General features: G+C 46.8%; 1 protein-coding gene across 1 annotated transcript; it reads left to right on the forward strand.

Moving 5' to 3' along the window:
- Positions 1–135: 135 nt before the first annotated feature.
- nsd2 (nuclear receptor binding SET domain protein 2) lies at positions 136–23,642 on the forward strand (the record flags this gene model as incomplete). Its single annotated transcript, XM_080539271.1, has 21 exons — positions 136–696; positions 997–1,174; positions 1,498–1,664; positions 3,699–4,121; positions 4,668–4,728; positions 4,857–4,960; positions 5,465–5,594; positions 5,781–5,884; positions 8,241–8,342; positions 8,480–8,606; positions 12,105–12,308; positions 12,687–12,866; positions 17,909–18,065; positions 19,113–19,321; positions 19,896–19,999; positions 20,533–20,802; positions 21,122–21,238; positions 21,902–22,043; positions 22,337–22,443; positions 22,915–23,113; positions 23,416–23,642. Exons 1-21 carry the CDS (start codon positions 139–141, stop codon positions 23,640–23,642), a joined length of 3,870 nt encoding a protein of 1,289 aa, XP_080395397.1. The 5' UTR covers positions 136–138.
- Positions 23,643–24,019: the final 377 nt, after the last annotated feature.

Consider the following 24,019-nt stretch of genomic DNA (forward strand, 5'->3'; position numbering starts at 1 on the left):
ACATGCATCTTCAATCAGATCTGAATTGAATTTCAGAATTAATATTTAAATCTGGAATTTAAAAGTCATTGATTATGATGCAAAGTAGTTAATGTTTGTCCTCTTGCCTGTCCTGCAGTGAGTCTGGGGTTGGATGGGATGGACAGTAGGTCCCTGCCTTCCATGCCTGAGCCACCAAACCCTGTCAGCATGAAGCAGCCGCCAGAGTCCCGGGGCGGGCGCAAGTCCCGGGGGAAGGCGGGCGGCGCCCCCGCCCTGCTGATGGACAAAGCAGCAGCGCAGCTGGCCGCAACCCTGCAGGACAGCGCGCTGCTGCAGAAGATGGCTGGCCACGAGAGGCTGAAGGACCTCACGTCCCGCATGCTGAACGGGGACCAGGACAAGCTGCCCAAGCTGTGCGTCCCCGAGCCGCCCGTCCTGAAGGGGGCCGAGGGCCTAACCCTAACCCCCTCCCACGCCAGCCCCCAGAGGAAGCCCGCCTCCCCGGAGCTGAAGCTGCAGATCACTAAGCGGGTGGCCAACGGCAAGCCGCCGCGCTTCGATCCCTGCTGCCCCGCGGAGGACCTGCACGACCTGGACAACATGGCCGCCGCAGAGGGCCTCCTAGGAGGAGCGGCCGACCAGAGGAAGGATGGGAGGAAGAGGAGGCCCCCCGTCAAGCCAAAGCCCAGAGCCACGGCTGTCCACCTGGACCAGGTCGGCCCCCCCACTCTGCTTACCTTCATAACAGGATGTTGTTGTTGTTGTTATTATGTCCACCAGACCCTTTCACACAGAAATGGTTCATTATAAAGCAACCCTGCTGAGCTAACTGCTTCATCACTCCCAGTGTGATTCAACACTTAAGGCTGAATTATGTTACGGTCAAAAGCATTGAAGCTCCGTGGATTTATGTAATTAAGAGTCCAGAGACCATCGATGTTTAGTGAGGTCAATAAAGAAACCCACAGGAGTGTGTTTGTAAAGGTTTCTAACAGCAGGTTGTGTTCCTCTCAGGTCCAGCAGCCCGGTGCTCTCCCAGAGGTGCAGGAGGAGAGGGAGGAGAGGGAGGAGTCCTCACTACATGTTGGCTTCTCTGTGGGGGACGTGGTGTGGACCAAGGTGTCAGGCTACCCCTGGTGGCCCTGCATCGTGACCATAGACCCCGTGTCTGACAGACACATCAAACACAAAGGTGCCCAGACAACAGTTAGGATGTTATATTGATGAAGCATTTGTAGATATTTTTCTTGTGAGAATGACGTGCGATTTTGGATATTACATGATCTTAGGCACACTTAACTGTTTTCTTGAAGTGCCATATCGTCACCTTCTTAAAATAATAAACTGAACCAAATCTAGAATATGATATTTCGGCAAAAAACGGATTTTTCCTCAAAAGGGACGTAAGCCATTATTTTAAGAAGGTGACGATGTGTTTTGTTCTTATGATTGAGAAACAGAACTATAATATTCCTTTATAACAACAACAACAGCAAGACTAAACCTCTCTCACAGCGGTTAACAGCCGGACGGGGCTGCTGTACCATGTGCAGTATTTCGGGGACGCTCCGGAGAGAGGGTACATCTTTGAGAAAAGCGTGGTCTCCTTCGCTGGGGGGCAGCAGTACCAGCAGCTCTGCCAGGGCAGCAAGCAGCCGGCCTCCCGCCTCCTCCACAAGAAGGTAACCTGATACCACCAACACTGAAAAGCTACCTTTTTAATGTATTATTATTTACCACTTTTTTTTACATTATCGTAATAACATTTATCGTTGTTATATTACCCTGTAATGTGGTACTGTCATTGTTAATTCAATTACTTAGATGTACTTACATTATTGATTCACTTACCGTATTTTCCGGACTATAAGTCGCACCCGAGTATAAGTCGCCAGGCCAAAAATGGGTCATGAAGAGGAAAAAACAACATATAAGTCGCACTGGACTATAAGTCGCATGGTTCAAGGGAACGGGCTTGGCGGAATCAGCGAAGACCCTGTTGAGCTTGACTCTAGTCTGGCACTGTGAAGAGACATGAGAGGATTTGTAAGCCCAGGAAGGACATAATTCACGTTAAAACTTCTTCTGAAAGGTTAGAAATACTTAAATTATCGAGTGTAAAGCCAGGGCTAGCTAGCGCGTTGCTAACGAAGGTTAGCAAAATGGCGTCGCGGGAGCAAGCAAACAGGATGGAACAGCCTCTGAAAGGTAATAAATGACTTTAATATCGTGTATAACGTTCATAATAGCGTGTATAACGTTCATAATATAGTGCTTAATGTCCACATTGTCGAGTGTAACGACTATTTATCGTGTATAAGGCCATGACAAAGATAGCTTGGTGAAAAACGGAAGTAGTTAGGATGAAGGGCGGCCTACAAACAATGCAACATTGAACAGCCTCTGAAAGGTAATAAATGACTTTAATATCGTGTATAACGTTCATAATATCGTGTATAAGGTCCATAATATCATGTTTAATGTCCACATTGTCGTGTTTAATGTCCACATTGTCGAGTATAATGGCTATTCTATCGCGTATGTGGCGCTAGCGGAAGTAGCAAAATAGCCTCGCGGGGGTAACTTAGCAACATAGAACAGTCTCTGGAAGGAATAAATGACTTTAATATCGTTTATAACGTCCATAACATTGTGTATAAGGTCCATAACATCATGTTTAATGTCCACATTGTCGTGTTTAATGTCCACATTGTCAAGTATAATGGCTATTCTATCGTGTATGAGGCGCTAGCGGAAGTTACTCCTTGGTTCATGTCAGTCAGAGATTACCGTATGTCAGTTCATGTCAGTCAGAGATTATGAATTATTGATATATAAGTCGCACCTGACTATAAGTCGCAGGACCAGCCAAAGTATGGAAAAAAACGCGACTTATAGTCCGGAAAATACGGTACATTAAATTCGCTTACATCATTGATTCACTATTTGTTGGAAAGTCGCTTTGGATAAAGGCGTCTGCTAAATGCCAAAACATTTATTAAACTCATTAACCCGATTAATCAACTAATGCTTTCGTTGACAATTATGTTTTGTAAAAAATAAATAATAATGGTATTTCTGTATATCAGACCAAGGACAAGAAGTTAAAGCTAGTAAGCATAAGCAAGTGAGAGTGTTGGACTAAGGATCTCAATCCATTAAGGCCTGTTTGAGTTCATGAATGGGAATGGCCTGTGATTGGGAGGCCATCCTGTCATTGTTAACTTGTGAAGTACCCCATTACCCCCCCACTGATTGTTTAAGCACCACTTTGGGATCGTTGTCTAAGAATATGTTGACATGTGACTGAACGGCACGGTGAAAAATATGGCAGAAAGAAAATCATTAATCAGTAGATGAATCAACTAATATGAAAACATTTATCAAACATTATTTTAAAAAATTGTAATGGACTGACATCTGTCCAAAGTACTAGTTTTTATATATATTTTTTTTTTCTGAGTGGGGCAGTCCCACTCATATTTTTTCTTTTTTATTGCGATAGAGACAGTAGAGATTTGACAGGAAGGATGGGTGAGAGAGAGAAGGGATGACATGCAGGATATATCCGCAGCCGGAATCGAACCGGGAACCCTGCGGTTACATGGTCGACGCTTAGTGCGTTACGCCACCAAGCGCCCCAAAAAGTAGTTGTTTTTAATGAACTGACAGCCGTACAAAGTCCCAGTGTTTAAGTGTGTTCCCTCTGTCCTCAGACGACGCCCGCGGTGCCCCGTAAGCTGCGGGCCCAGTGGGACGTGGGCCTGGCCCAGGCGGAGGAGGCGGCCGGCATGGCCGTGGAGGAGCGCATGGCCAAGTTCACCTTCACCTACGACAGCAAAGGGCCGCACCTCAACCCCTGCGTGTCAGAGGAGCTGAGGCCAGAGCCCAGCCAGGAGGAGGACCAGGGGACCTCCAGGCTGAGCCCACACCCCCCCACCCCCACCCAGGACAGCAGCCCCACGGTGGAGACCACCCCCACCCCCACCCCCAAAGACAGCACTTCACTGGGGAAGAAGACCACAGCCCCTAAAGCAACAGCGAACCGAAGGAGACAGAAGTACACGGCGTTACCGCTGAGACAGACAGGGAAGGCCACGGGCTCTTCCAAGGAAAGACAAACGCAGTCGCCCCCACAGGTGTGAAGAAACATCTGGATGAGGGTTGCAAAATTCCCGTAAAATTTGTTGTTACACGTTCCGATAATTTCCGTATGGAAACGTTGGAAATTGTCTGAAAGTTTCCCAAAACTTACGGGAATCTTGCAACCCTGATCTTGATACAATGTTGATTGTATTGTATGTTTCGTTTAAGGATTAATATAGGTTTTTAGTATTGATATCAGTCATTGATATCAGTTGTTCTGGAAGATAAGTCCAGAATTTAATTGAGTGCCTGTGTGTACATCTGTCTAGGACCCCGTCACTACCGCCACCACAGAGACTGATTTACTAGAATCTCCCAAGAAATACAAAAAGTCCAAGCTCAAATCCCAACAACAACAACAACAACAACAACCTGCCAAAACTGTGAAGAAGAAGAAGTCCTCCTTGGTTGCAGCTAGCAGTGCTGCTACACCTGCACCTCCAGGTAGAAGGACAGAGAGGATTCTCATTGGTTGAATTAAAACGTATTCTAACTGTTGGCTGAGAGTAAACCTTTCTCTCTGTCTCCTCCAAGCTAAGAAAAGCACCAAGAACAACAAGAACCATCCAATGAAAGAACAGGTGATGGCAGACCCCAAAGGTGAGCGGAGTCATCACATGGTCTCATCACCACAGTCCCATTACCTGCACCTATGTCACTGTTACCTGGCTTCATAAGTTGCATGTGTTTGCTGCTAACATGTCTGCTTGGTCTCTGGCTGCTTCTAGGCAAGAAGGAGCTGAAGAAACCATCAAAGAGAGCCTTGGAGGGGGCGGAGGAGGAGAAGGACCAACAGCCCAAGAAGAAACGCAAAGTTGTTGAGAAACAGAAGGTGAGGTGTTTATAAGAGACGCTGTTTATCAGATATGGAAACTTTGCTATCCAGTACGCTTCACTGTAGATATACCTGCTATCCAGTATGATTCTCTGTAGATATACCTGCTATCCAGTATGATTCACTGTAGATATACCTGCTATCCAGTATGATTCTCTGTAGATATACCTGCTATCCAGTATGATTCACTGTAGATATACCTGCTATCCAGTATGATTCACTGTAGATATACCTGCTATCCAGTATGATTCTCTGTAGATATACCTGCTATCCAGTATGATTCACTGTAGATATACCTGCTATCCAGTATGATTCACTGTAGATATACCTGCTATCCAGTATGATTCACTGTAGATATACCTGCTATCCAGTATGATTCTCTGTAGATATACCTGCTATCCAGTATGATTCACTGTAGATATACCTGCTATCCAGTATGATTCTCTGTAGATATACCTGTAGATGTACCTGTCTGTCATTAATCACATGTTCCCTATACAGGCCGTGGTGACAGACAGCTCTGCCAACACGAAGCAGAAAAACAAGAAGAAAACAGATGTGGAAATCAAGAAGAAAACAGATGTGGAAATCAAGAAGAAAGGCGCCAACAGATCAAAAGCTTCCCTCTCTGGTAACCGGCTCGCTTTCTGATCAAAGTGTGACTGAATTAGTCGTTAGGCCAAAAGAAGAACATTTTGTTCTCATCTCTCAATGTTTAGGGGGGGGGGTATTATTGTTATGACCCCAAATCATCACAGCCACTTGAATGGCTGAAATAAACTTTTGAATATAAACTCACTTATCCGTTTGTCTGCAGAAGATAAAGCACCTGCCAAGCCAAAGCTTATCAGGAAGCGCGCGGGCAGCCAGACCCCCTCCCTGCCCAAGAAGAGACGACCCACACCCAGCCCCGAGCCAGAGGTAAGACCCTAACCCCCCCCACCCCGAGCCAGAGGTAAGACCCTAACCCCCCCACCCTGAGCCAGAGGTAAGACCCTAACCCCCCCAGCCAGAGGTAAAACCCTCACCCTCCCCAGCCCTGAGGTTAGACCCTTTTAATTCCACAAATTCAGGAAGTGTTTTATACAGAAGAATGTAAAAACACACAGTGAGTTACTGACTTGGAATTCCAATCACTTCCGGAATTAGAAAGGAATTCACCCCACCGCTGGTGGACAGGAGCAGTGTTAGGTTGCAGTGTTTCCTCCAGGAATTTTTACATTAGTGGCGGAGAGCCCTGTCCGCGCGCACAGCAAAAAAAAAAAAAACGCGTGCACGCGCATGAAACACGCACGCGCGCTCAAAACAACGACCTAATTTCAAACAAAACTAGAGGAAGGATGGCAAAAAAAAAATATATATATACAGATCTGTTATGTAGGACTAGATGTTGATATCCCTCGATAGATACATACTTAAGGCACCGATGAGACTCTGTGGTGTTCAAATGAGCGATGGCATCCTTTGGGTTGTCAAGTGGGCGCCCTCCTTCATGAATGTTTCGCTGATAAGCCCACGACACCTCCAGAGGGTTCAGCAGTGAATCCCAGCGTCCCAGGTTCACTCCCTAGATGCGATCAGCTCATTTGAACGCCCGGGTCGAGTCCTTTCTCTTCATCCACAGCCACTGGCTCCCCTTTTCAGCAGCCCTGGAGAGGTCCTTGCTCTCCAACTTCTTCATGGTGGTGCCTCTGATCTCTTCTAGGATGTTGCAGAGATCAGTGTTGACCTCCTTCCACAGCGTCTTGTTGCAGGACTTTAGCCACTTGACTAATGGCCTTCGCCCCTGGATCTTCTTCTCTGCTGGTGGTCGTGATGTGTTGGATTCAGGTTGCTCTCCTGTGCCTTGCTCTTCCTCCTCTGGGACAGGGGTGTTGATGTCCTGCAGACTGTGGTGTGTGTCCTGCTGCTGAACTTCAGTCGACTGACTCGGCCTGCTTCTCAAAAAGTAGCTGTCGATGCGACTTCCCTGTTGACCCTTCTTTAGGCACCCTTTCTTGCCCTGGTGTATCTTCAGGCCATGGGTGGAAGTAACCTTTGTCCAACCACATACGCAGTTCTGGAGCGTGTGTCCTGCTGTAGCTGTCAGAGCCTCAGGTATGCTGATCATCAATCTCGTAGTCTGTTCTGTTCCTGTGTTCGTTACCGGGTTGTCTGCCGATGAACCCTGAGAATATAAACTTGTGATACCGGTTTCCATCCATCAGCTCTGAAGGTTTACGTTACTCACGGATCCAATGTCCTTCCAAACGAGCAGTCTGGCTCCGTCTCAAACACAACAGGAAAAGTATGTCCAACTTGGCGAAAGTTTCCGAGTATTTCCAACTTGCGCGAGTTCTTCAACTTGCGACAGTTTTTCAACTAGATGTGATGGCTATCATGTCTATCATGTCTATCATGTCTATCATGTCTGTCAAAATTATCATATGAGCCATCGTCCTGGCATGATTGGGTGTTGGTTTCAACGCACCTGTTGTTTGTCCTTCCTCCGTTTGCAACAAGAAACTCTGGACCTTTTCATGAATTAAAGTGGTCTTAAAATCCAAAGTCCAAATAAAAGTAACAAACGAAAGTAATATATGTTGGTGTACATACCACAGCGCACAGTAGCTGCTTGTTCTCCCGCTGTAGTTATAGCTGGTGGTGGTGGTGGTACCCCGCCATAAACGTTGTTAGTTGATCCACCAACTAGCTCCTTTGCTCCTGCCAGCCATGCAGTTTCGGATCGCTCATAGCCACTGCTAGCTTCAGCAATGTTTGAAGTGTCTGGGACATCTTTTTTTTTGAAAAATCCATCCATCTGTCGCTGTTTTCGTTTAATTTCGTTTAAAAAGTTATTTAACGTGATATCTTATTTGTGCACCTAGCTAGCTAGATCAGCTTTTTGTATCTTTTAGATGGTTCACATTTAGACCAATCAGGAGTAGCCCTTGTCACGTCGTCAACTGAATGTTTAATGTCATTAATCTTGGATGATGGATCAGCGGTTAGAGATGGGCGTGGATTTAGGTGCACTTTTAGTCAATATCCATTATAGCACTGATCTAGGATCAGATATATTTTAATCAGCTAAAATGTTCAGAGGGGGATTTTTTATTTATTTTTTATTTTTTAGTGGACTGAATCAATTAGTGGCGGAGGAAATTCATTCGTCACCAATTCGAAATTCATTCGTCACCAATAAATGCATATAGAGGAAACACTGGGTTGTTACCTGAGTGACAGGTGTGTGTGTTAGGTTGTTACCTGAGTGGCTGATGTGTGTGTTGTGTCCCAGGGCTCAGGCAGTGAGGAGCGTCCAGAGTCGCCCAGCGAGAGCCTCGACGGGACCAAGAAGGGAGAGCGACATGGAGGCCCCAAGAAGGAGAGCGTCTGCCAGGTCAGTTTTCAAATACACGCTCAAAGTGTGTGTGTGTGTGGGTGCGTGCGTGTGGGTGGGTGGTTGTAACTAAAATGGTGTGTGTGTGTGTGTGTGTAGTAACTAAAATGTTGTATTGTGTGTGTGTGGTGCTGCAGGTGTGTGAGCAGGCGGGGGAGGACCTGGTGTCCTGTGAGGGTCGGTGCTGTGGGACGTTCCACCTCCAGTGTCTGGGCCTGGCCCTCCGGCCCCAGGGCAAGCTGCTGTGTCAGGCCTGCAGCTCAGGTAAGACCAGGGGCCACATCCTACGTCCGTGTGGAAGACCGTCCTATGTCAGTGTTCTCAAAACGGCCGATCAAACACGACCGATCAGTTTACAAAATGGCGTCGCCAGTCTGGAAAGATTACACAGTGTCGGAAAGAGACAACAAATATGCCGTTTGTAATGTCTGCTCAAAAGAAATACCTCGGGGAGGAACGCACGCAAGGTCTTTCAATACCACGAATATCATACGGCATTTGCTGCGTTCGTCGATTCGCTCAGAGAGCGCCGAAGCGCACTGGGCTCGATGTCATAAAGGGACCGAGTGCTTTGATTGGACGAGAGGCGTTCCACGAGTGCTGGTCAGAGTTCCAGCGCGACTTCAAGAGGGTAGTGTAGGTAGTCTTCAGCGACGTCATGTGACCCCGCGAGCAGGAAGTCACTTGGCCCATAGCAACAACTATTAGCGCGTGAGTTTTAGGTCTTCTGTGCACCTTGCACAAGTGTAGATAGCGAGTGACTTTTCAGCAGCAGGACATATTTTAGATGATAAGAGGAACAGGCTGAGTGCCAAAAACGCTGAGATGCTTGTATTTCTCAAGGCTAATCTGCCAGTGATGCTGCTTAATCAGAAGTAAGGTTTGAGTCTGAAATCTCCTTAGGTGCAATGTTTTGTTTTTTTGTTTTATTGATTATTGCTGACTTGCTGTCTTATCTCCTCCTAAATATGACTTGAAACTGACTGACTTGAAAAATGTTTATTGTTCCTCAGGAAAGCTACTGTATAAGCTCCAAGTTCTCTAAGAGCCCCTAGTTCCTCTCATTCGAGTGGAATGTTGCACATTTGATGTGACAGTGTACATTTTATTTATTATGATTTTTATTTTCACATTTTATTTGTTTTTCCTGAAGTAAGCTACAGGTGGTTGTGAATTCAATAAAACAGATGGTCGTCAATTCATGATACTTTCTCATCTCCTAATTTCATTTAAATACTTAATATACAATGTCAATGGTGTTAAGAATAATTAAAAACATAAATAATGCTACACAATAAATAGAATGCTTCAATTGCCATTTTCGACGCTGTGATCGGTGATATCGGATCGGCAGATCACTGATATCGGTGATCGGCACCAAAAACCCTGATCGGAGCATCTCTAGTCAGTGTCTTCCTATGTCAGCGTCTTCCTATGTCAGTGTCTTCCTATGTCAGTGTCTTCCTATGTCAGCGTCTTCCTATGTCAGTGTCTTCCTATGTCAGTGTCTTCCTATGTCAGTGTCTTCCTATGTCAGTGTCTTCCTATGTCAGTGTCTTCCTATGTCAGCGTCTTCCTATGTCAGTGTTTTCCTATGTCAGTGTCGTCCTATGTCAGCGTCTTCCTATGTCAGCGTCTTCCTATGTCAGCGTCTTCCTATGTCAGTGTCTTCCTATGTCAGTGTCGTCCTATGTCAATGTCTTCCTATGTCAGCGTCTTCCTATGTCAGTGTCTTCCTATGTCAGCGTCTTCCTATGTCAGTGTCTTCCTATGTCAGCGTCTTCCTATGTCAGTGTCTTCCTATGTCAGTGTCTTCCTATGTCAGTGTCTTCCTATGTCAGTGTCTTCCTATGTCAGTGTCTTCCTATGTCAGTGTCTTCCTATGTCAGCGTCTTCCTATGTCAGTGTCTTCCTATGTCAGTGTCTTCCTATGTCAGTGTCTTCCTATGTCAGTGTCTTCCTATGTCAGCGTCTTCCTATGTCAGTGTCTTCCTATGTCAGTGTCTTCCTATGTCAGCGTCTTCCTATGTCAGTGTCTTCCTATGTCAGCGTCTTCCTATGTCAGTGTCGTCCTATGTCAGTGTCTTCCTATGTCAGCGTCTTCCTATGTCAGCGTCTTCCTATGTCAGTGTCTTCCTATGTCAGCGTCTTCCTATGTCAGTGTCTTCCTATGTCAGTGTCGTCCTATGTCAGTGTCGTCCTATGTCAGTGTCTTCCTATGTCAGTGTCGTCCTATGTCAGTGTCGTCCTATGTCAGTGTCTTCCTATGTCAGTGTCTTCCTATGTCAGTGTCTTCCTATGTCAGTGTCTTCCTATGTCAGTGTCTTCCTATGTCAGTGTCTTCCTATGTCAGTGTTTTCCTATGTCAGCGTCTTCCTATGTCAGTGTCTTCCTATGTCAGTGTCTTCCTATGTCAGTGTCTTCCTATGTCAGTGTCTTCCTATGTCAGTGTTTTCCTATGTCAGTGTCTTCCTATGTCAGTGTCTTCCTATGTCAGTGTCTTCCTATGTCAGCGTCTTCCTATGTCAGCGTCTTCCTATGTCAGTGTCTTCCTATGTCAGTGTCTTCCTATGTCAGTGTCGTCCTATGTCAGTGTCGTCCTATGTCAGCGTCTTCCTATGTCAGTGTCGTCCTATGTCAGTGTCTTCCTATGTCAGTGTCTTCCTATGTCAGTGTTGTCCTATGTCAGTGTCTTCCTATGTCAGTGTCGTCCTATGTCAGCGTCTTCCTATGTCAGTGTCTTCCTATGTCAGTGTCTTCCTATGTCAGTGTCTTCCTATGTCAGTGTCTTCCTATGTCAGTGTCTTCCTATGTCAGTGTCTTCCTATGTCAGTGTCGTCCTATGTCAATGTCTTCCTATGTCAGTGTCTTCCTATGTCAGCGTCTTCCTATGTCAATGTCTTCCTATGTCAGCGTCTTCCTATGTCAGTGTCTTCCTATGTCAGTGTCTTCCTATGTCAGTGTCTTCCTATGTCAGTGTTTTCCTATGTCAGTGTCTTCCTATGTCAGTGTCGTCCTATGTCAGTGTCTTCCTATGTCAGTGTCTTCCTATGTCAGCGTCTTCCTATGTCAATGTCTTCCTATGTCAGCGTCTTCCTATGTCAATGTCTTCCTATGTCAGTGTTTTCCTATGTCAGTGTCTTCCTATGTCAGTGTCGTCCTTTGTCAGTGTCTTCCTATGTCAGTGTCTTCCTATGTCAGTGTCTTCCTATGTCAGTGTCGTCCTTTGTCAGTGTCTTCCTATGTCAGTGTCTTCCTATGTCAGCGTCTTCCTATGTCAGCGTCGTCCTATGTCAGTGTCGTCCTATGTCAGTGTCTTCCTATGTCAGTGTCTTCCTATGTCAGCGTCTTCCTATGTCAGTGTCTTCCTATGTCAGTGTCTTCCTATGTCAGTGTCTTCCTATGTCAGTGTCTACTCACTGGTCCACCAGACTAACAGTAGTCGTGTTTCCATAAACCATTTAGATTCGCATTTTGAAGTATATCACATTAGACATTTTATGGAAACGGCTTAATTCTAATAAACTTCCTATAATTCGCACAAAGGTTTGTACGCTTGCTTGAGGTGCTTTTTGCCTTATGTGAATCAGAGTTAATGCTCATAAGATGAACTCTGACGTTGTGAACATTGAACTCTTTTACCAAAAATTTGCTTAAGATTCGCTTGACATTTTAGGGAAACACAACCAGTCTCTCTGCCCCCCCCCCCCCCCCCCCAGTCTCTCTGCCCCCCCAGACTAACCCCAGTGTCTGCCCCCCCAGGGGTGCACCCGTGTTTCTCCTGTAAGCGGTCGGAGGTGGAGGAGGTGCGTCGTTGTAACGTCCAGCACTGCGGGAAGTTCTACCACGAGGCCTGCGTGCGCCACGACGCGCTGGCCGTGTTCGACAACAAGGGCTTCCGCTGCCCGCTGCACACCTGCCTGAGCTGCCACTACAGCTGCCGCTCCAAGCCCAAGGCCACCAAGGGTGAGGGGGGGGGTCACACCGGGGTCAAGCCCAAGGCCACCAAGGGTGAGGGGGGGGGGTCACACCGGGGTCAAGCCCAAGGCCACCAAGGGTGAGGGGGGGGGGGTCACACCGGGGTCAAGCCCAAGGCCACCAAGGGTGAGGGGGGGGGGTCACACCGGGGTCAAGCCCAAGGCCACCAAGGGTGAGGGGGGGGGGGTCACACCGGGGTCAAGCCCAAGGGTGGGGGGGGGCACACCGGGGTCGAGCCCAAGGGTATGGGGGGGGTCACTCCAGGGTCAAGCCCAAGGATAAGGGGGGAAAATATGAAACTCTGACCTTTCTGGTGATGAGCTGTGTGAGTCTGACTGTTGTTTCTCTCTTGGTTGCGTGTCGCAGGTAAGATGATGCGTTGCCTGCGCTGCCCTGCAGCGTACCACGCCGGGGACATGTGCGTGGCGGCCGGCAGCGAGATGCTCACCCCCACCACCATCATCTGCACTAACCACTTCTCTGCCAAGAAGGGCTACAGCCACCACTCACACGTCAACGTCAGCTGGTGCTTCGTCTGCTCCAAAGGTGGGTACGACTTCACCTCTTTGCTGCACATCAGACATATGTGTCACGTTCTGAAGCTTTGGTCCTCATGTTGGGATCTGATGTAATAATCAGACTTTTCTTTCGAAACATTTTAATACATTTCCGTGTTGTTGAAAATCAACAACACATCGCTCTAGCCAACTAACACAGTTTGTTTTGTGAGCCTGCTAACAATGTAAAGTAGTGTTCTAGTTAACTAGGTAACAATGTAAAGTAGTGTTCTAGTTAACTAGGTAGCAGTGGGGATTACTCACCCAATCCGTTGCGTTGTTGCAGTATTTTGGCTTGACTAGCGAGTTTGTGTTCTCAACAATGTTGAAACGTAGTTCTGTGTTTCAGAAAGAAAAGTCTGAACATTTTGATTGGTTGCTGACATGCAATGATCAGACTGTCACATATTAACATGGAAGGCAGTTAGATTAACCCAGATATTGATTCATATGAGACCCGTTTCCTGAAACCCAAGCATGTTAACTCACCAACTGTCAAAGCATTCCACAACACTCACAGCCTGTGTCGTGTTTTTAATGAGGTATTAACCTTGTAATGATACTGGCTACAAAATCAAGCGTACATAATTTATGCATTTTTGAGTGAATGAAGTCACTGTTGGCAACTCTAGAGTGTTGACAGTCTGCGTGACCTTATTCACCCTGGGGCTCTAAATGAGTTAAGAGAGTTCTCACAGCTGTCAGGGTTCCCACTGTCCTGAAAAACCTGGAAATTCAGAGACTAGATTTCCAGTCATGGAAAACCTGGAGAATGGATTAAATGTCACCGATTATCCTGTAAAAGAATCCACGTTGTACTGGGAATTTGGCCCACGCTCCCTTTGTATTGGCCTGCCAAGGCATTTGACAAGCTCATGCTTACTCTCCTTTTATTTTAAAGTGCAGCAAAATCCGTAATGACTACAAAACGTAAATGTTGTGCAGCTAAAAAGTACATAATAATAATAATAATAATATCGTAGATTTATATAGCGCCTTTCTCAAACTCAAGGACGCTTAAATCATCTGAGTTTGTTACTTCTCTCTGAGCTGAGTGAGTGATGAATTTACAGCACTTGACGGCTGTGGCTCGTGGGTGTGCAATAGGGCTGGGTATCGCCACTGATTTCCCAAAACGATTCGATTCCGATTCACAGCTTTCGATTCTATTCGATTCCGATTCGATTTAGTTACAATATCAATTTTCCTTGAATATGAAGAGATTCTCAGAACTAATGCTATAAATGGTTCAAGGAACCCTATAACATGTAGCATTGTTAAACATATCAATGTTTACATTAAGAATTGACTCCAAAGCAGTTACATGAATGTACTTCTTATTTGAACATAAATGAACATCATTGACCAACATTTTGCTAAATCAGACACTACAAAAAGTGCTTTTTAACGTGCTTTACTGCAGCCAGTGTAAATAAAGGGGCTACAAACATAGCCTATCGGTAAACAAGACATCACATATCCCTCAGGACTGTCTCAAATAGCTTATTTGCATAATATATACCGTATTTTCCGCACTATAAGGCGCACTTAAAAGTCCAAAAAAAAAAAAAAAACGACAGTGCGCCTTATAATCCGGTGCGCCTTATATATGGATCAAAATGTAAAAATTACATGACCAATATTTTTTTTTTTATAATAATAAAATGTTTCAGTACGACTGGTAAACTACAAAGCCGCACCGCTTGCAGCATTACGGTAATCAGTAAACGACGGCCGCCATCTTGGAATCTCCGCGAATGCTATTGTTATTCTATCATGTGCTCTGAATGGATGCCGTACTCACCCAACTGTTCAATTCGGACACTCACACCGCTTGCAGCATTACGGTAATCAGTAAACACCGGTGTTGTGCTTACTCACAGTCCCACACCACAAGACCCCAAGTAAAGAAGACTAAACAGAGTTTCCGAGGGAACAAAGTGAGATTCTTGGTGCTTTCAACTTGAAGTTTTAAAGTACCCACTCGATATAATAAACAACAGTTTAACGATCACTAAACACTTATAATTTGTGTATTGGATTCATTATTCTCGTTTGCCGGAGGCTACCGGTAAGGGAGGGTTGATTTGTAAACATACTTTCGTTTTAGCTCGTGTTCAAAAGCAAGAACTGTGTGTTCATCTAGTTATGTGTAGTTATGTGTTTTTAGCATGTCGATGTTCTCCCAGTATGTTGTCATGTTATTAAAATACAATTTAGACCTTCGTAGCGATGTGTTTTGTTAGCTGTTAGCCGCTAGCAGCGTTTGTTGTGGTTTGGTCAGATTCACTTTTCTCCCATTCAGTGTTTGAGATGAACCAACATTCAAATACGCCTGTCGTGTTCAATCTTTCTCTGATTTGAATGTATGACACATCATTTGAAAGCTTACAATCTGTAGTTTAAGCATGTGTAAAAACTGAAAAAGTACGTTGCACATTTCACCAGGAGCTGTCACATATTGGTTGTTGGTTATAATTGTATAGCCTATTGGTTGTTTTCTGGTGTTGTTTTGCTCTGTTTGTAGTCTACTTGATGTATTTTTATCAGCTGTTAAATCACCACAGCGGTTAATCCACTAATAGAGATAATAGCAGATTGAAAATGCTTGTAGCTAACTACTCTATATCTCGTGGTTGCAGCTATTGCGAATTGCTATTCACGCGAGTCAGCTGTGAATCACCGCAGGTCCTTGACGCTTGTTGCAAAAATGGATGACGAACGGCTGATACTTGAGGTGGAAAAATATATATTTTTGACAGTGGAGCAGGTAGAACGTTGATGGTGACAACGCTCAGGTGGAGCTTGGACAACGGGAAGTTGACACAACACCGATGGAGAGGTGACGCAACGCAGTAGGTGGAGCTTGGGCGTAACGCAACCCCAGTCAAACGTTTGACTGCAGTATCTATTCTATGCGCCTTATAATCCGGTGCGCCTTATAATCCGGTGCGCCTTGTGTATGAAAAAAATTCTGAAATAGGCCATTCGTTGAAGGTGCGCCTTATAATCCGGTGCGCCTTATAGTGCGGAAAATACGGTATATGTTATATACAAAATAAAAATGTGCAAAACTCAAACGAAAATGTGCAATAGATGAGCAGTGTTTCCTCCAGGAATTTTTACAATGGTGGCGGGTGGCCGTGACCGCGCGCATAGCGCGCGCGATTTTTTCGCGTGCACGCGCATGAAACGCGCACGCGCGCTCAAAACAATTTTTTTTTTTTTATTTTTTTTTTTTTTAATCACAGCCAAAACTAGAGGATGGCCCAAAAAAATAAATAATGAATATACAGAATATAAACTTGTGACTGACAGTCACATACACACACAAAGATCATATAATACGAAGTAGGCCTACATGAGCACAAAAGCGGCTAACGTTACTGATTAACTGTTTACTGTAGTGCAGAGAGATGGTAGTCGTAGGCGGCGTATCAAATGACAAAGCTAAACGTTTAATGAAGGACATGAACGATTGTCAACAACACACTCAAGCATGCCTGGATATTTGTAAGAACTCTCGCGAGATTTATCAGACTAAACCTGGATTTTCCCTTTAGCGATGTTGATGGAATACCCCCCGGATGTCACTACGGTGGCCTGTACACAATAACAATAATACCACAGTTCACATTTAGACCAATCAGGAGCCCTTGTGTCACGTCGTCAACTGAATGTCATTAATCTGATTTTGGATCAGTGGTTAGAGAGAGATGGGCGTGGATTTAGGTGCACTTTTAGTCAACATCCATTATAGCGCTGATCTAGGATCAGATATATTTTAATCAGCTAAAATGTGTTTTTTTTTTTTTTTTTTTTTTCGAGAACTTTTTTTTTTTTTTTTTTGAGAAATCTGAATGGTGGCGGAGGAAATTCCATCGTGGCGGCCCGCCACGATGAAATGCATGTAGAGGAAACACTGGATGAGGGTATTTTGGGGAACAAAAAAACACATTGTAAACCATAATGTCCATGAAACTAAAGCCCCTCATTACTGCTTTCTCACTTTTTGGAGATTGGAAGATTTTATTCAGGAATAAACATAATTGGAAAATCAATGATTATTAAAATACTGTAGTATACAGTAACAATAAGTTCGTGGAAACATCACAAATCTACGGAACCACTTATTGAGGCATCACCCTGACGTGAAACATGGAAAAGCGGATCCGAAACAAGCCTCGCTGATAAAGTGGCAAGTGATTGTCAGGTACGAGTCCGTTGCTCTGGATGTCCAGCTGTCACACGTTATGGCAACTCTCTGCTGGCTGAAGTGAAATTGCGATGTCACGTTTCACCTGCGCGGACATGTCTGGGACTATCACTTCACTCAACTGTTTGCGTGTCGGTAACACGTAGCGTGGTTCTAGTACACTGACGAGGCTTCGAAAGCCAGCATTTTCGACAACACTGTACGGGCGTATATCCTTGCAAATACAATTTGCTACAGCCTCAGTAATTTGTTGGGCACGCGGAGAATTTGATTGGAATTTGCAACCAAACGTCTTTATCAGCGAGGCTTGTTTCGGATCCGCTTTTCCATGTTTCACGTCAGGGTGATGCCTCAATAAGTGGTTCCGTAGATTTGTGATGTTTCCACAAAATGTAACCTCCACTGCGCACAGCTTGCATATGGCTTTGCTTTTGTCCTGCTCATCTCTATCGTCATAATTTGTACATGCGAAATGCACCCTTTAAGCCTGGTGGTGACTTGAGTGTCCCTGCCATCGCCATGTTTTTAGATTTTACAGTGTTGAGACCTCTCGTAGCGTGAGATATGATAAATTCTTGTAGCGTGAGATCTGGCCACGAGATTTTTTTTAACCCAGCCCTAGTTTGCAACACTTTCTGTCAGAAAGCGGTCGCCTGTAATGAACGTGAGACGCTTCATCATGAACCCTGCATCATTAAAAAAAGGAGGAATAAAACTGGGGTTAAATGTGTCGATAGATACTAGGCCTACCGGTAAATTATATGACATTTGTGTGTGTGTGTGTGTGTGTGTGTGTGTGTGTGTGTGTCCTGCAGGGGGCCGGCTGCTGTGCTGTGAGTCGTGCCCTGCAGCCTTCCACCCTGACTGCCTGAACATGGCCATGCCGGAGGGCAGCTGGTTCTGCAACGACTGCCGGGCCGGGAAGAAGCCCAAGTACAAAGACGTTATCTGGGTCAAGCTGGGCAACTACAGGTCAGAGTCCAACACACACCTCACTCCTTTAACTACAGCTCAGAGTCCAACACACACCTCACTCCTCTATGACTACATACCACTCCACAGAAACAACTACAGGTCAGAGTCCAACACACACGTCACTCCTCTATGACAACATACCACTCCACAGAAACAACTACAGGTCAGAGTCCAACACACACCTCACTCCTCTATGACAACATACCACTCCACAGAAACAACTACAGGTCAGAGTCCAACACACACGTCACTCCTCTATGACAACATACCACTCCACAGAAACAACTACAGGTCAGAGTCCAACACACACCTCACTCCTCTATGACTACATACCACTCCACAGAAACAACTACAGGTCAGAGTCCAACACACACCTCACTCCTCTATGACTACATACCACTCCACAGAAACAACTACAGGTCAGAGTCCAACACACACCTCACTCCTCTATGACAACATACCACTCCACAGAAACAACTACAGGTCAGAGTCCAACACACACGTCACTCCTCTATGACTACATACCACTCCACAGAAACCTATCTGTCACAGTTCTTCATTCTCCAATACCAGGATGAGTTTGTACACCTTTTGGGGTCAGTTTCACAGATCCTAGACTAAAAAGCATCTTCAATGGAGATTGTACATTGAAAGTGTGATTTAGTCCAGGACTAGGCCTTAAGCCTTTGTCTGTGAAACTGGCCCTGAATGTAAAAAAATAAAAAAGAGTGAAATGAGGCATTGTGTTAGCTAGAGCAGTGGTTCTCAAACCTCTCCTCGGGGACCCCCAGCCGCTCCACATATCTGGTCTGTTCCACCACCAGCAACTAATCAACTACAAATCATAATTGCTTTGTACTGAATCATGTGTGCTGGTGGGGGAACAGATCAAATATGTGGAGTGGCTGGGGGTCCCCGAGGAGAGGTTTGAGAACCACTGAGCAAGAGTGCTGTGTGATTAACACTGATATTAACACTCCTCTCTCTCCTCCTGTGTCCCCCCCTCTCCCCTCCCCTTCCCCCTCCCTTCCCCCCTCCCTCCAGGTGGTGGCCAGCACAGATCCAGCACCCCAGGGGCATCCCCACCAACATCCAGCACTTGCGCCACGAGATCGGAGAGTTCCCCGTCTTCTTCTTCGGCTCCAAGGACTACTTCTGGACGCACCAGGGCCGCGTGTTCCCCTACATGGAGGGAGACCGGGGCAGCAAGTACCAGAAGAAGGGCCAGGGCATCGGGAAAGTCTTTAAGAACGGTGAGGCCAGGGAAAGTCTTTAAGAACGGTGAGGTCAGGGAAAGTCTTTAAGAACGGTGAGGTCAGGGAAAGTCTTTAAGAACGGTGAGGTCAGGGAAAGTCTTTAAGAACGGTGAGGCCAGGGAAAGTCTTTAAGAACGGTGAGGCCAGGGAAAGTCTTTAAGAACGGTGAGGCCAGGGAAAGTCTTTAAGAACGGTGAGGCCAGGGAAAGTCTTTAAGAACGGTGAGGCCAGGGAAAGTCTTTAAGAACGGTGAGGCCAGGGAAAGTCTTTAAGAACGGTGAGGCCAGGGAAAGTCTTTAAGAACGGTGAGGCCAGGGAAAGTCTTTAAGAACGGTGAGGCCAGGGAAAGTCTTTAAGAACGGTGAGGTCACCTCCAGGCACCTCCGAAATTATTTTCCATTACATTAACATTTTTGCCATTTACCAGACGCCTTTATCAAAAGCGACTTACAACAAATACATTTGTCTAAGTAAGGGAATCATCTGAATACAGGAGGAGAGCACTCTCGTCAACTTCTACTCTTACTGATGTTCAACATCAGACTCTAATGTCCACGACTATCTTTTGCAGCTATTTTGGACGCTGAAGCTCGATTCAAGGAGGTGAAGATGGAGCGGGAGGCCAAGGAGGCGCAGGAGAACAACAGAAAACCTCCTCCTTATAAATACATCAAGGTTTGTCCTGCTAACCACTAACCCTCCCACTGCTAACCAGTAACCCCCCCACTGCTAACCAGTAACCACTAACCCTCCCACTGCTAACCAGTAACCACTAACCCTCCCACTGCTAACCAGTAACCAGTCACCCTCCCACTGCTAACCAGTAACCACTAACCCTCCCACTGCTAACCAGTAACCAGTCACCCCCCCACTGCTAACCAGTAACCCTCCCACTGCTAACCAGTAACCAGTAACCCTTCCACTGCTAACCAGTAACCAGTAACCCTCCCACTGCTAACCAGTAACCAGTAACCCTCCCACTGCTAACCAGTAACCAGTAACCCTTCCACTGCTAACCAGTAACCAGTAACCCTTCCACTGCTAACCAGTAACCAGTAACCAGTAACCACTAACCCTTCCACTGCTAACCAGTCACCCTCCCACTGCAGATGCATCCCCCTTGTCTATAAGCTGGATCGTGGTTTACATACAACAGCATCACAGCCGGGGGTTTAATAATGACACATGCCTCCCTGTCCTCCCTGCAGATCAACAAGCCCTGCGGCAGGGTGCAGCTGTACACGGCGGACGTGTGTGAGATCCCCAAGTGCAACTGCAAGCCCACAGACGAGAAGCCGTGCGGGTTCGAGAGCGAGTGTCTGAACCGCATGCTGATGTACGAGTGCCACCCGCAGGTGTGTCCCAACGGGGACCGCTGCTGCAATCAGGACTTCACCAAGAGACTCTACCCAGAGACCAAGATCATCAGGACCGCCGGCAAGGGCTGGGGCCTGTTGGCCCTCAGGGACATCAAGAAGGTGAGGGGGGGGGGGGGGGGGGGCAGAGGGCTGGGGCTGCCAAGCTCTACCAGCGGAGCCATACCATCTAGAGTGTGCAGTTTAAAACCTCAGTAGAACCATTCGTTCATCCAAAGCTGTCCATTAACATGTGGTGATCTGGTTAACATGTGGTGATCTGGTTGATGTCTGGTGATCTGGTTAACGTGTGGTGATCTGGTTAATAATCTGCTGGTCTGGTTAATAATCTGGTTAATAATCTGCTGGTCTGGTTAATAATCTGCTGGTCTGGTTAATAATCTGGTGGTCTGGTTAATAATCTGGTCTGGTTCTCTCCCAGGGGGAGTTTGTGAACGAGTACGTGGGGGAGCTGGTCGACGAGGAGGAGTGTCGCGCCAGGATCAAGTACGCCCAGGAGAACGACATCTCCCACTTCTACATGCTCACCATCGACAAGGTCAGGACCCCTAAGCCACTTACCCTAACCTCAGTACCCCTAACCCCACTAACCCTAACCTTAACCCTGGGATAGGTCAGTACCCTAACCCTAACCTTAACCCTGGGATAGGTCAGTACCCCTAACCCACTAACCCTAGCCCTGGGATAGGTCAGTACCCCTAACCCTAACCATAACCATAACCCTGGGATAGGTCAGTCCCACTAACCCTAACCCTAGCCCTGGGATAGGTCAGTACCCCTAACTCCATTAACCCTAACCCCACTAAGGGCCTCAGTCTGAAGTACACGAGTAAAACTCTTTGGATTTGGTTCCTCAACATTGCCGTTGCAGCGTCCAGATACAGGGTAAAGCTTTGTATGCTTATTTGTTTGTGATACATGGAAGGTGTTGATGCTCCGCGGTACAGAGGTGCTGTCTAACGTGGCAGCACCCGTGACTGTGGGAGCGAGAGGAACCGTGTTGCTTTGGGAATGTCACTCTCTAGTCCTCTGTGACGTTACAGTAGTCAACACAACACTCAGCACTGGATCACTTCAGACGCTTACAGTGTTTCTAACCAAAAATGTGAAGGTGAATGCTTGTCTGACTGCCTGTCTACCTGTCTACCTCTCTGCCTGTCTATCTGTCTACCTGCCTCATGCCTGGTTGTTGTGTTGTCAGGACCGGATCATTGACGCCGGTCCCAAAGGGAACTACTCTCGCTTCATGAACCACAGCTGCCAGCCCAACTGTGACACGCAGAAGTGGACGGTGAACGGAGACACGCGTGTGGGACTGTTCGCTATGTGTGACATCCCTGCAGGTGAGGCTGCTCTGGTGGCTGATGAGGATGATGATGCTATTTGTTTGTTTTTCAGAGAGTATGTGCTGTTGAAGTATTATATGTGTGCCATTTTGCTGAGGCTTTTATCCAGAGTGACTTGCGTTGCAGTGAGCGCTTTCAGTATATATGGTCCAAGCAGGAATCAAACCCACAACCTGAGCGTTGTTAGCCCCACGCTCTTCCAGCTGAGCTACGGAGGGTTGGGGTTAGACCGTCTGGTTGGAGTGTGGCCTGTCCTCCTGACATGGTGGGGGGGTTATCTTGGTTTCCAGGGACGGAGCTCACCTTTAACTACAACCTCGATTGCCTTGGCAACGAGAAGACGGTGTGTCGCTGCGGGGCGCCCAACTGTAGCGGTTTCCTTGGAGACCGTCCTAAGGTGAGTAGCTGCTTCCTGTAGTTGCAAACTCTCCATGTTCATTCCAACATCTCTGGGTCTTCATCCCCGATGAAGTTCTCATGACGCACGTATGATCTGTGAAGGAGCAGGACAACACTAGGGTGGTCCATAAGGGGCCGGTTTCAATGACGAGGCTTCAAGATGCTTTTTAGTCTAGGACTTACAGGTGTAAGCCTGGGGGGTATTCCATCAACGTCGCTAAAGGAAAATCTAGGCTTATTTCGAGTCTCGCGAGACTTCTAAAAGAACCCAGGCTTATTTTGATCAATCTGGCGAGACTTCATCAAAATAAGCCTTTTCCTTTAGCGATGTTGATGGATTACCCCCCTGGTCTGTGAAATCGGAAACCCATATGGAAACTTTGCAACATTCCTGTTAAGTTTGGGAAACTTAAGGATAATTTCCAATGTCTCTAACCTCAACGTCCTCCTGCCATGCTGCTCCCTGCAGACCTCCAGCGGCCAGGCCTCGGAGCCCAAAGGGAAGAAGCTGAAGAAGAAGGTGAAGAGGCGGCGCAGCGAGGGGAAGAAGCAGTCGGAGGACGAGTGTTTCCGCTGCGGAGACGGAGGCCAGCTGGTCCTCTGCACCAGGAAGAGCTGCACCAAGGCCTTCCACCTGTCCTGTCTGGACCGCACCAAGCCCCCCTTTGGTACGTATCACCTGTCCTGCCTGGACCGGGTGATAAAAGTGTTGTTACTACAACTGTATTCAAGCAGAGCTCTTCTCGTTACGGCGTGAGAGATGGCAGATACCTAACCCTATCTGTCTGCTAGAGGTCTAACATGTACATGTAAGAGCCCTACAACGTTAGCAGGTCAAGTCTGAACACGAGAGAGTCAGGGAGGGATGTTGTAACAGTGGTGTGTTGATGAGGGATGGAGTGGCTCTGCGGCTGCTTGACTGACTGTCTGACCCCTGACCTCTGTCTAACCCCTGCCCTCTGACCCCCAGGGCGCTGGGACTGCCCCTGGCACCACTGTGACGTCTGCGGGAAGAACTCCTCGTCCTTCTGCCAGCTGTGCCCCAACTCCTTCTGCACGGCCCACCAGGAGGGGGCGCTGCGCCTCTGGGCCCCCACGGGACAGCTGTGCTGCCAGGAGCACGAGGACCTGGAGGCCCCCGCACCCCCCCCCCCTGAACCTCCCCGTCCCCCAAAAGGCTCCAGGAAACCCACCTGAACTGTCCCAGCCTCCCTCCTGTCTCCTCCAACCTCTAGTCCTCCCTCCTCCAGCCTCTAGTCCTCCAGCCTCCCCCCTCCAGCCCCCTCACAAACAGGATCTATAATGTCCCTGTATATAACGTCTCCATGATCACCAGCTAAAGCACTGTATGTCTCGTCGTCATCAGGGAACTCCTGTTTTTAGCTCCAGGGAATCTCCTCCAATCAGGTCCAGTTATACTCGCCTCTTTTCTTTTTTTTGTCTTATTTTTGTTTTTTTGTTTGTTTTAACTCATCTGCACTGAGATATAAAAAAGGCATCTGTGGTAAAGCACATCAGAACACAGGACACCTCATCTTTTACAGCATTACAGTTTGCAAACTTGAATCTCAACT

Source organism: Nansenia antarctica (genome assembly GCF_963989245.1).
Source record: "Nansenia antarctica genome assembly, chromosome: 1".
In the NCBI taxonomy this organism is placed as follows: domain Eukaryota; kingdom Metazoa; phylum Chordata; class Actinopteri; order Argentiniformes; family Microstomatidae; genus Nansenia; species Nansenia antarctica.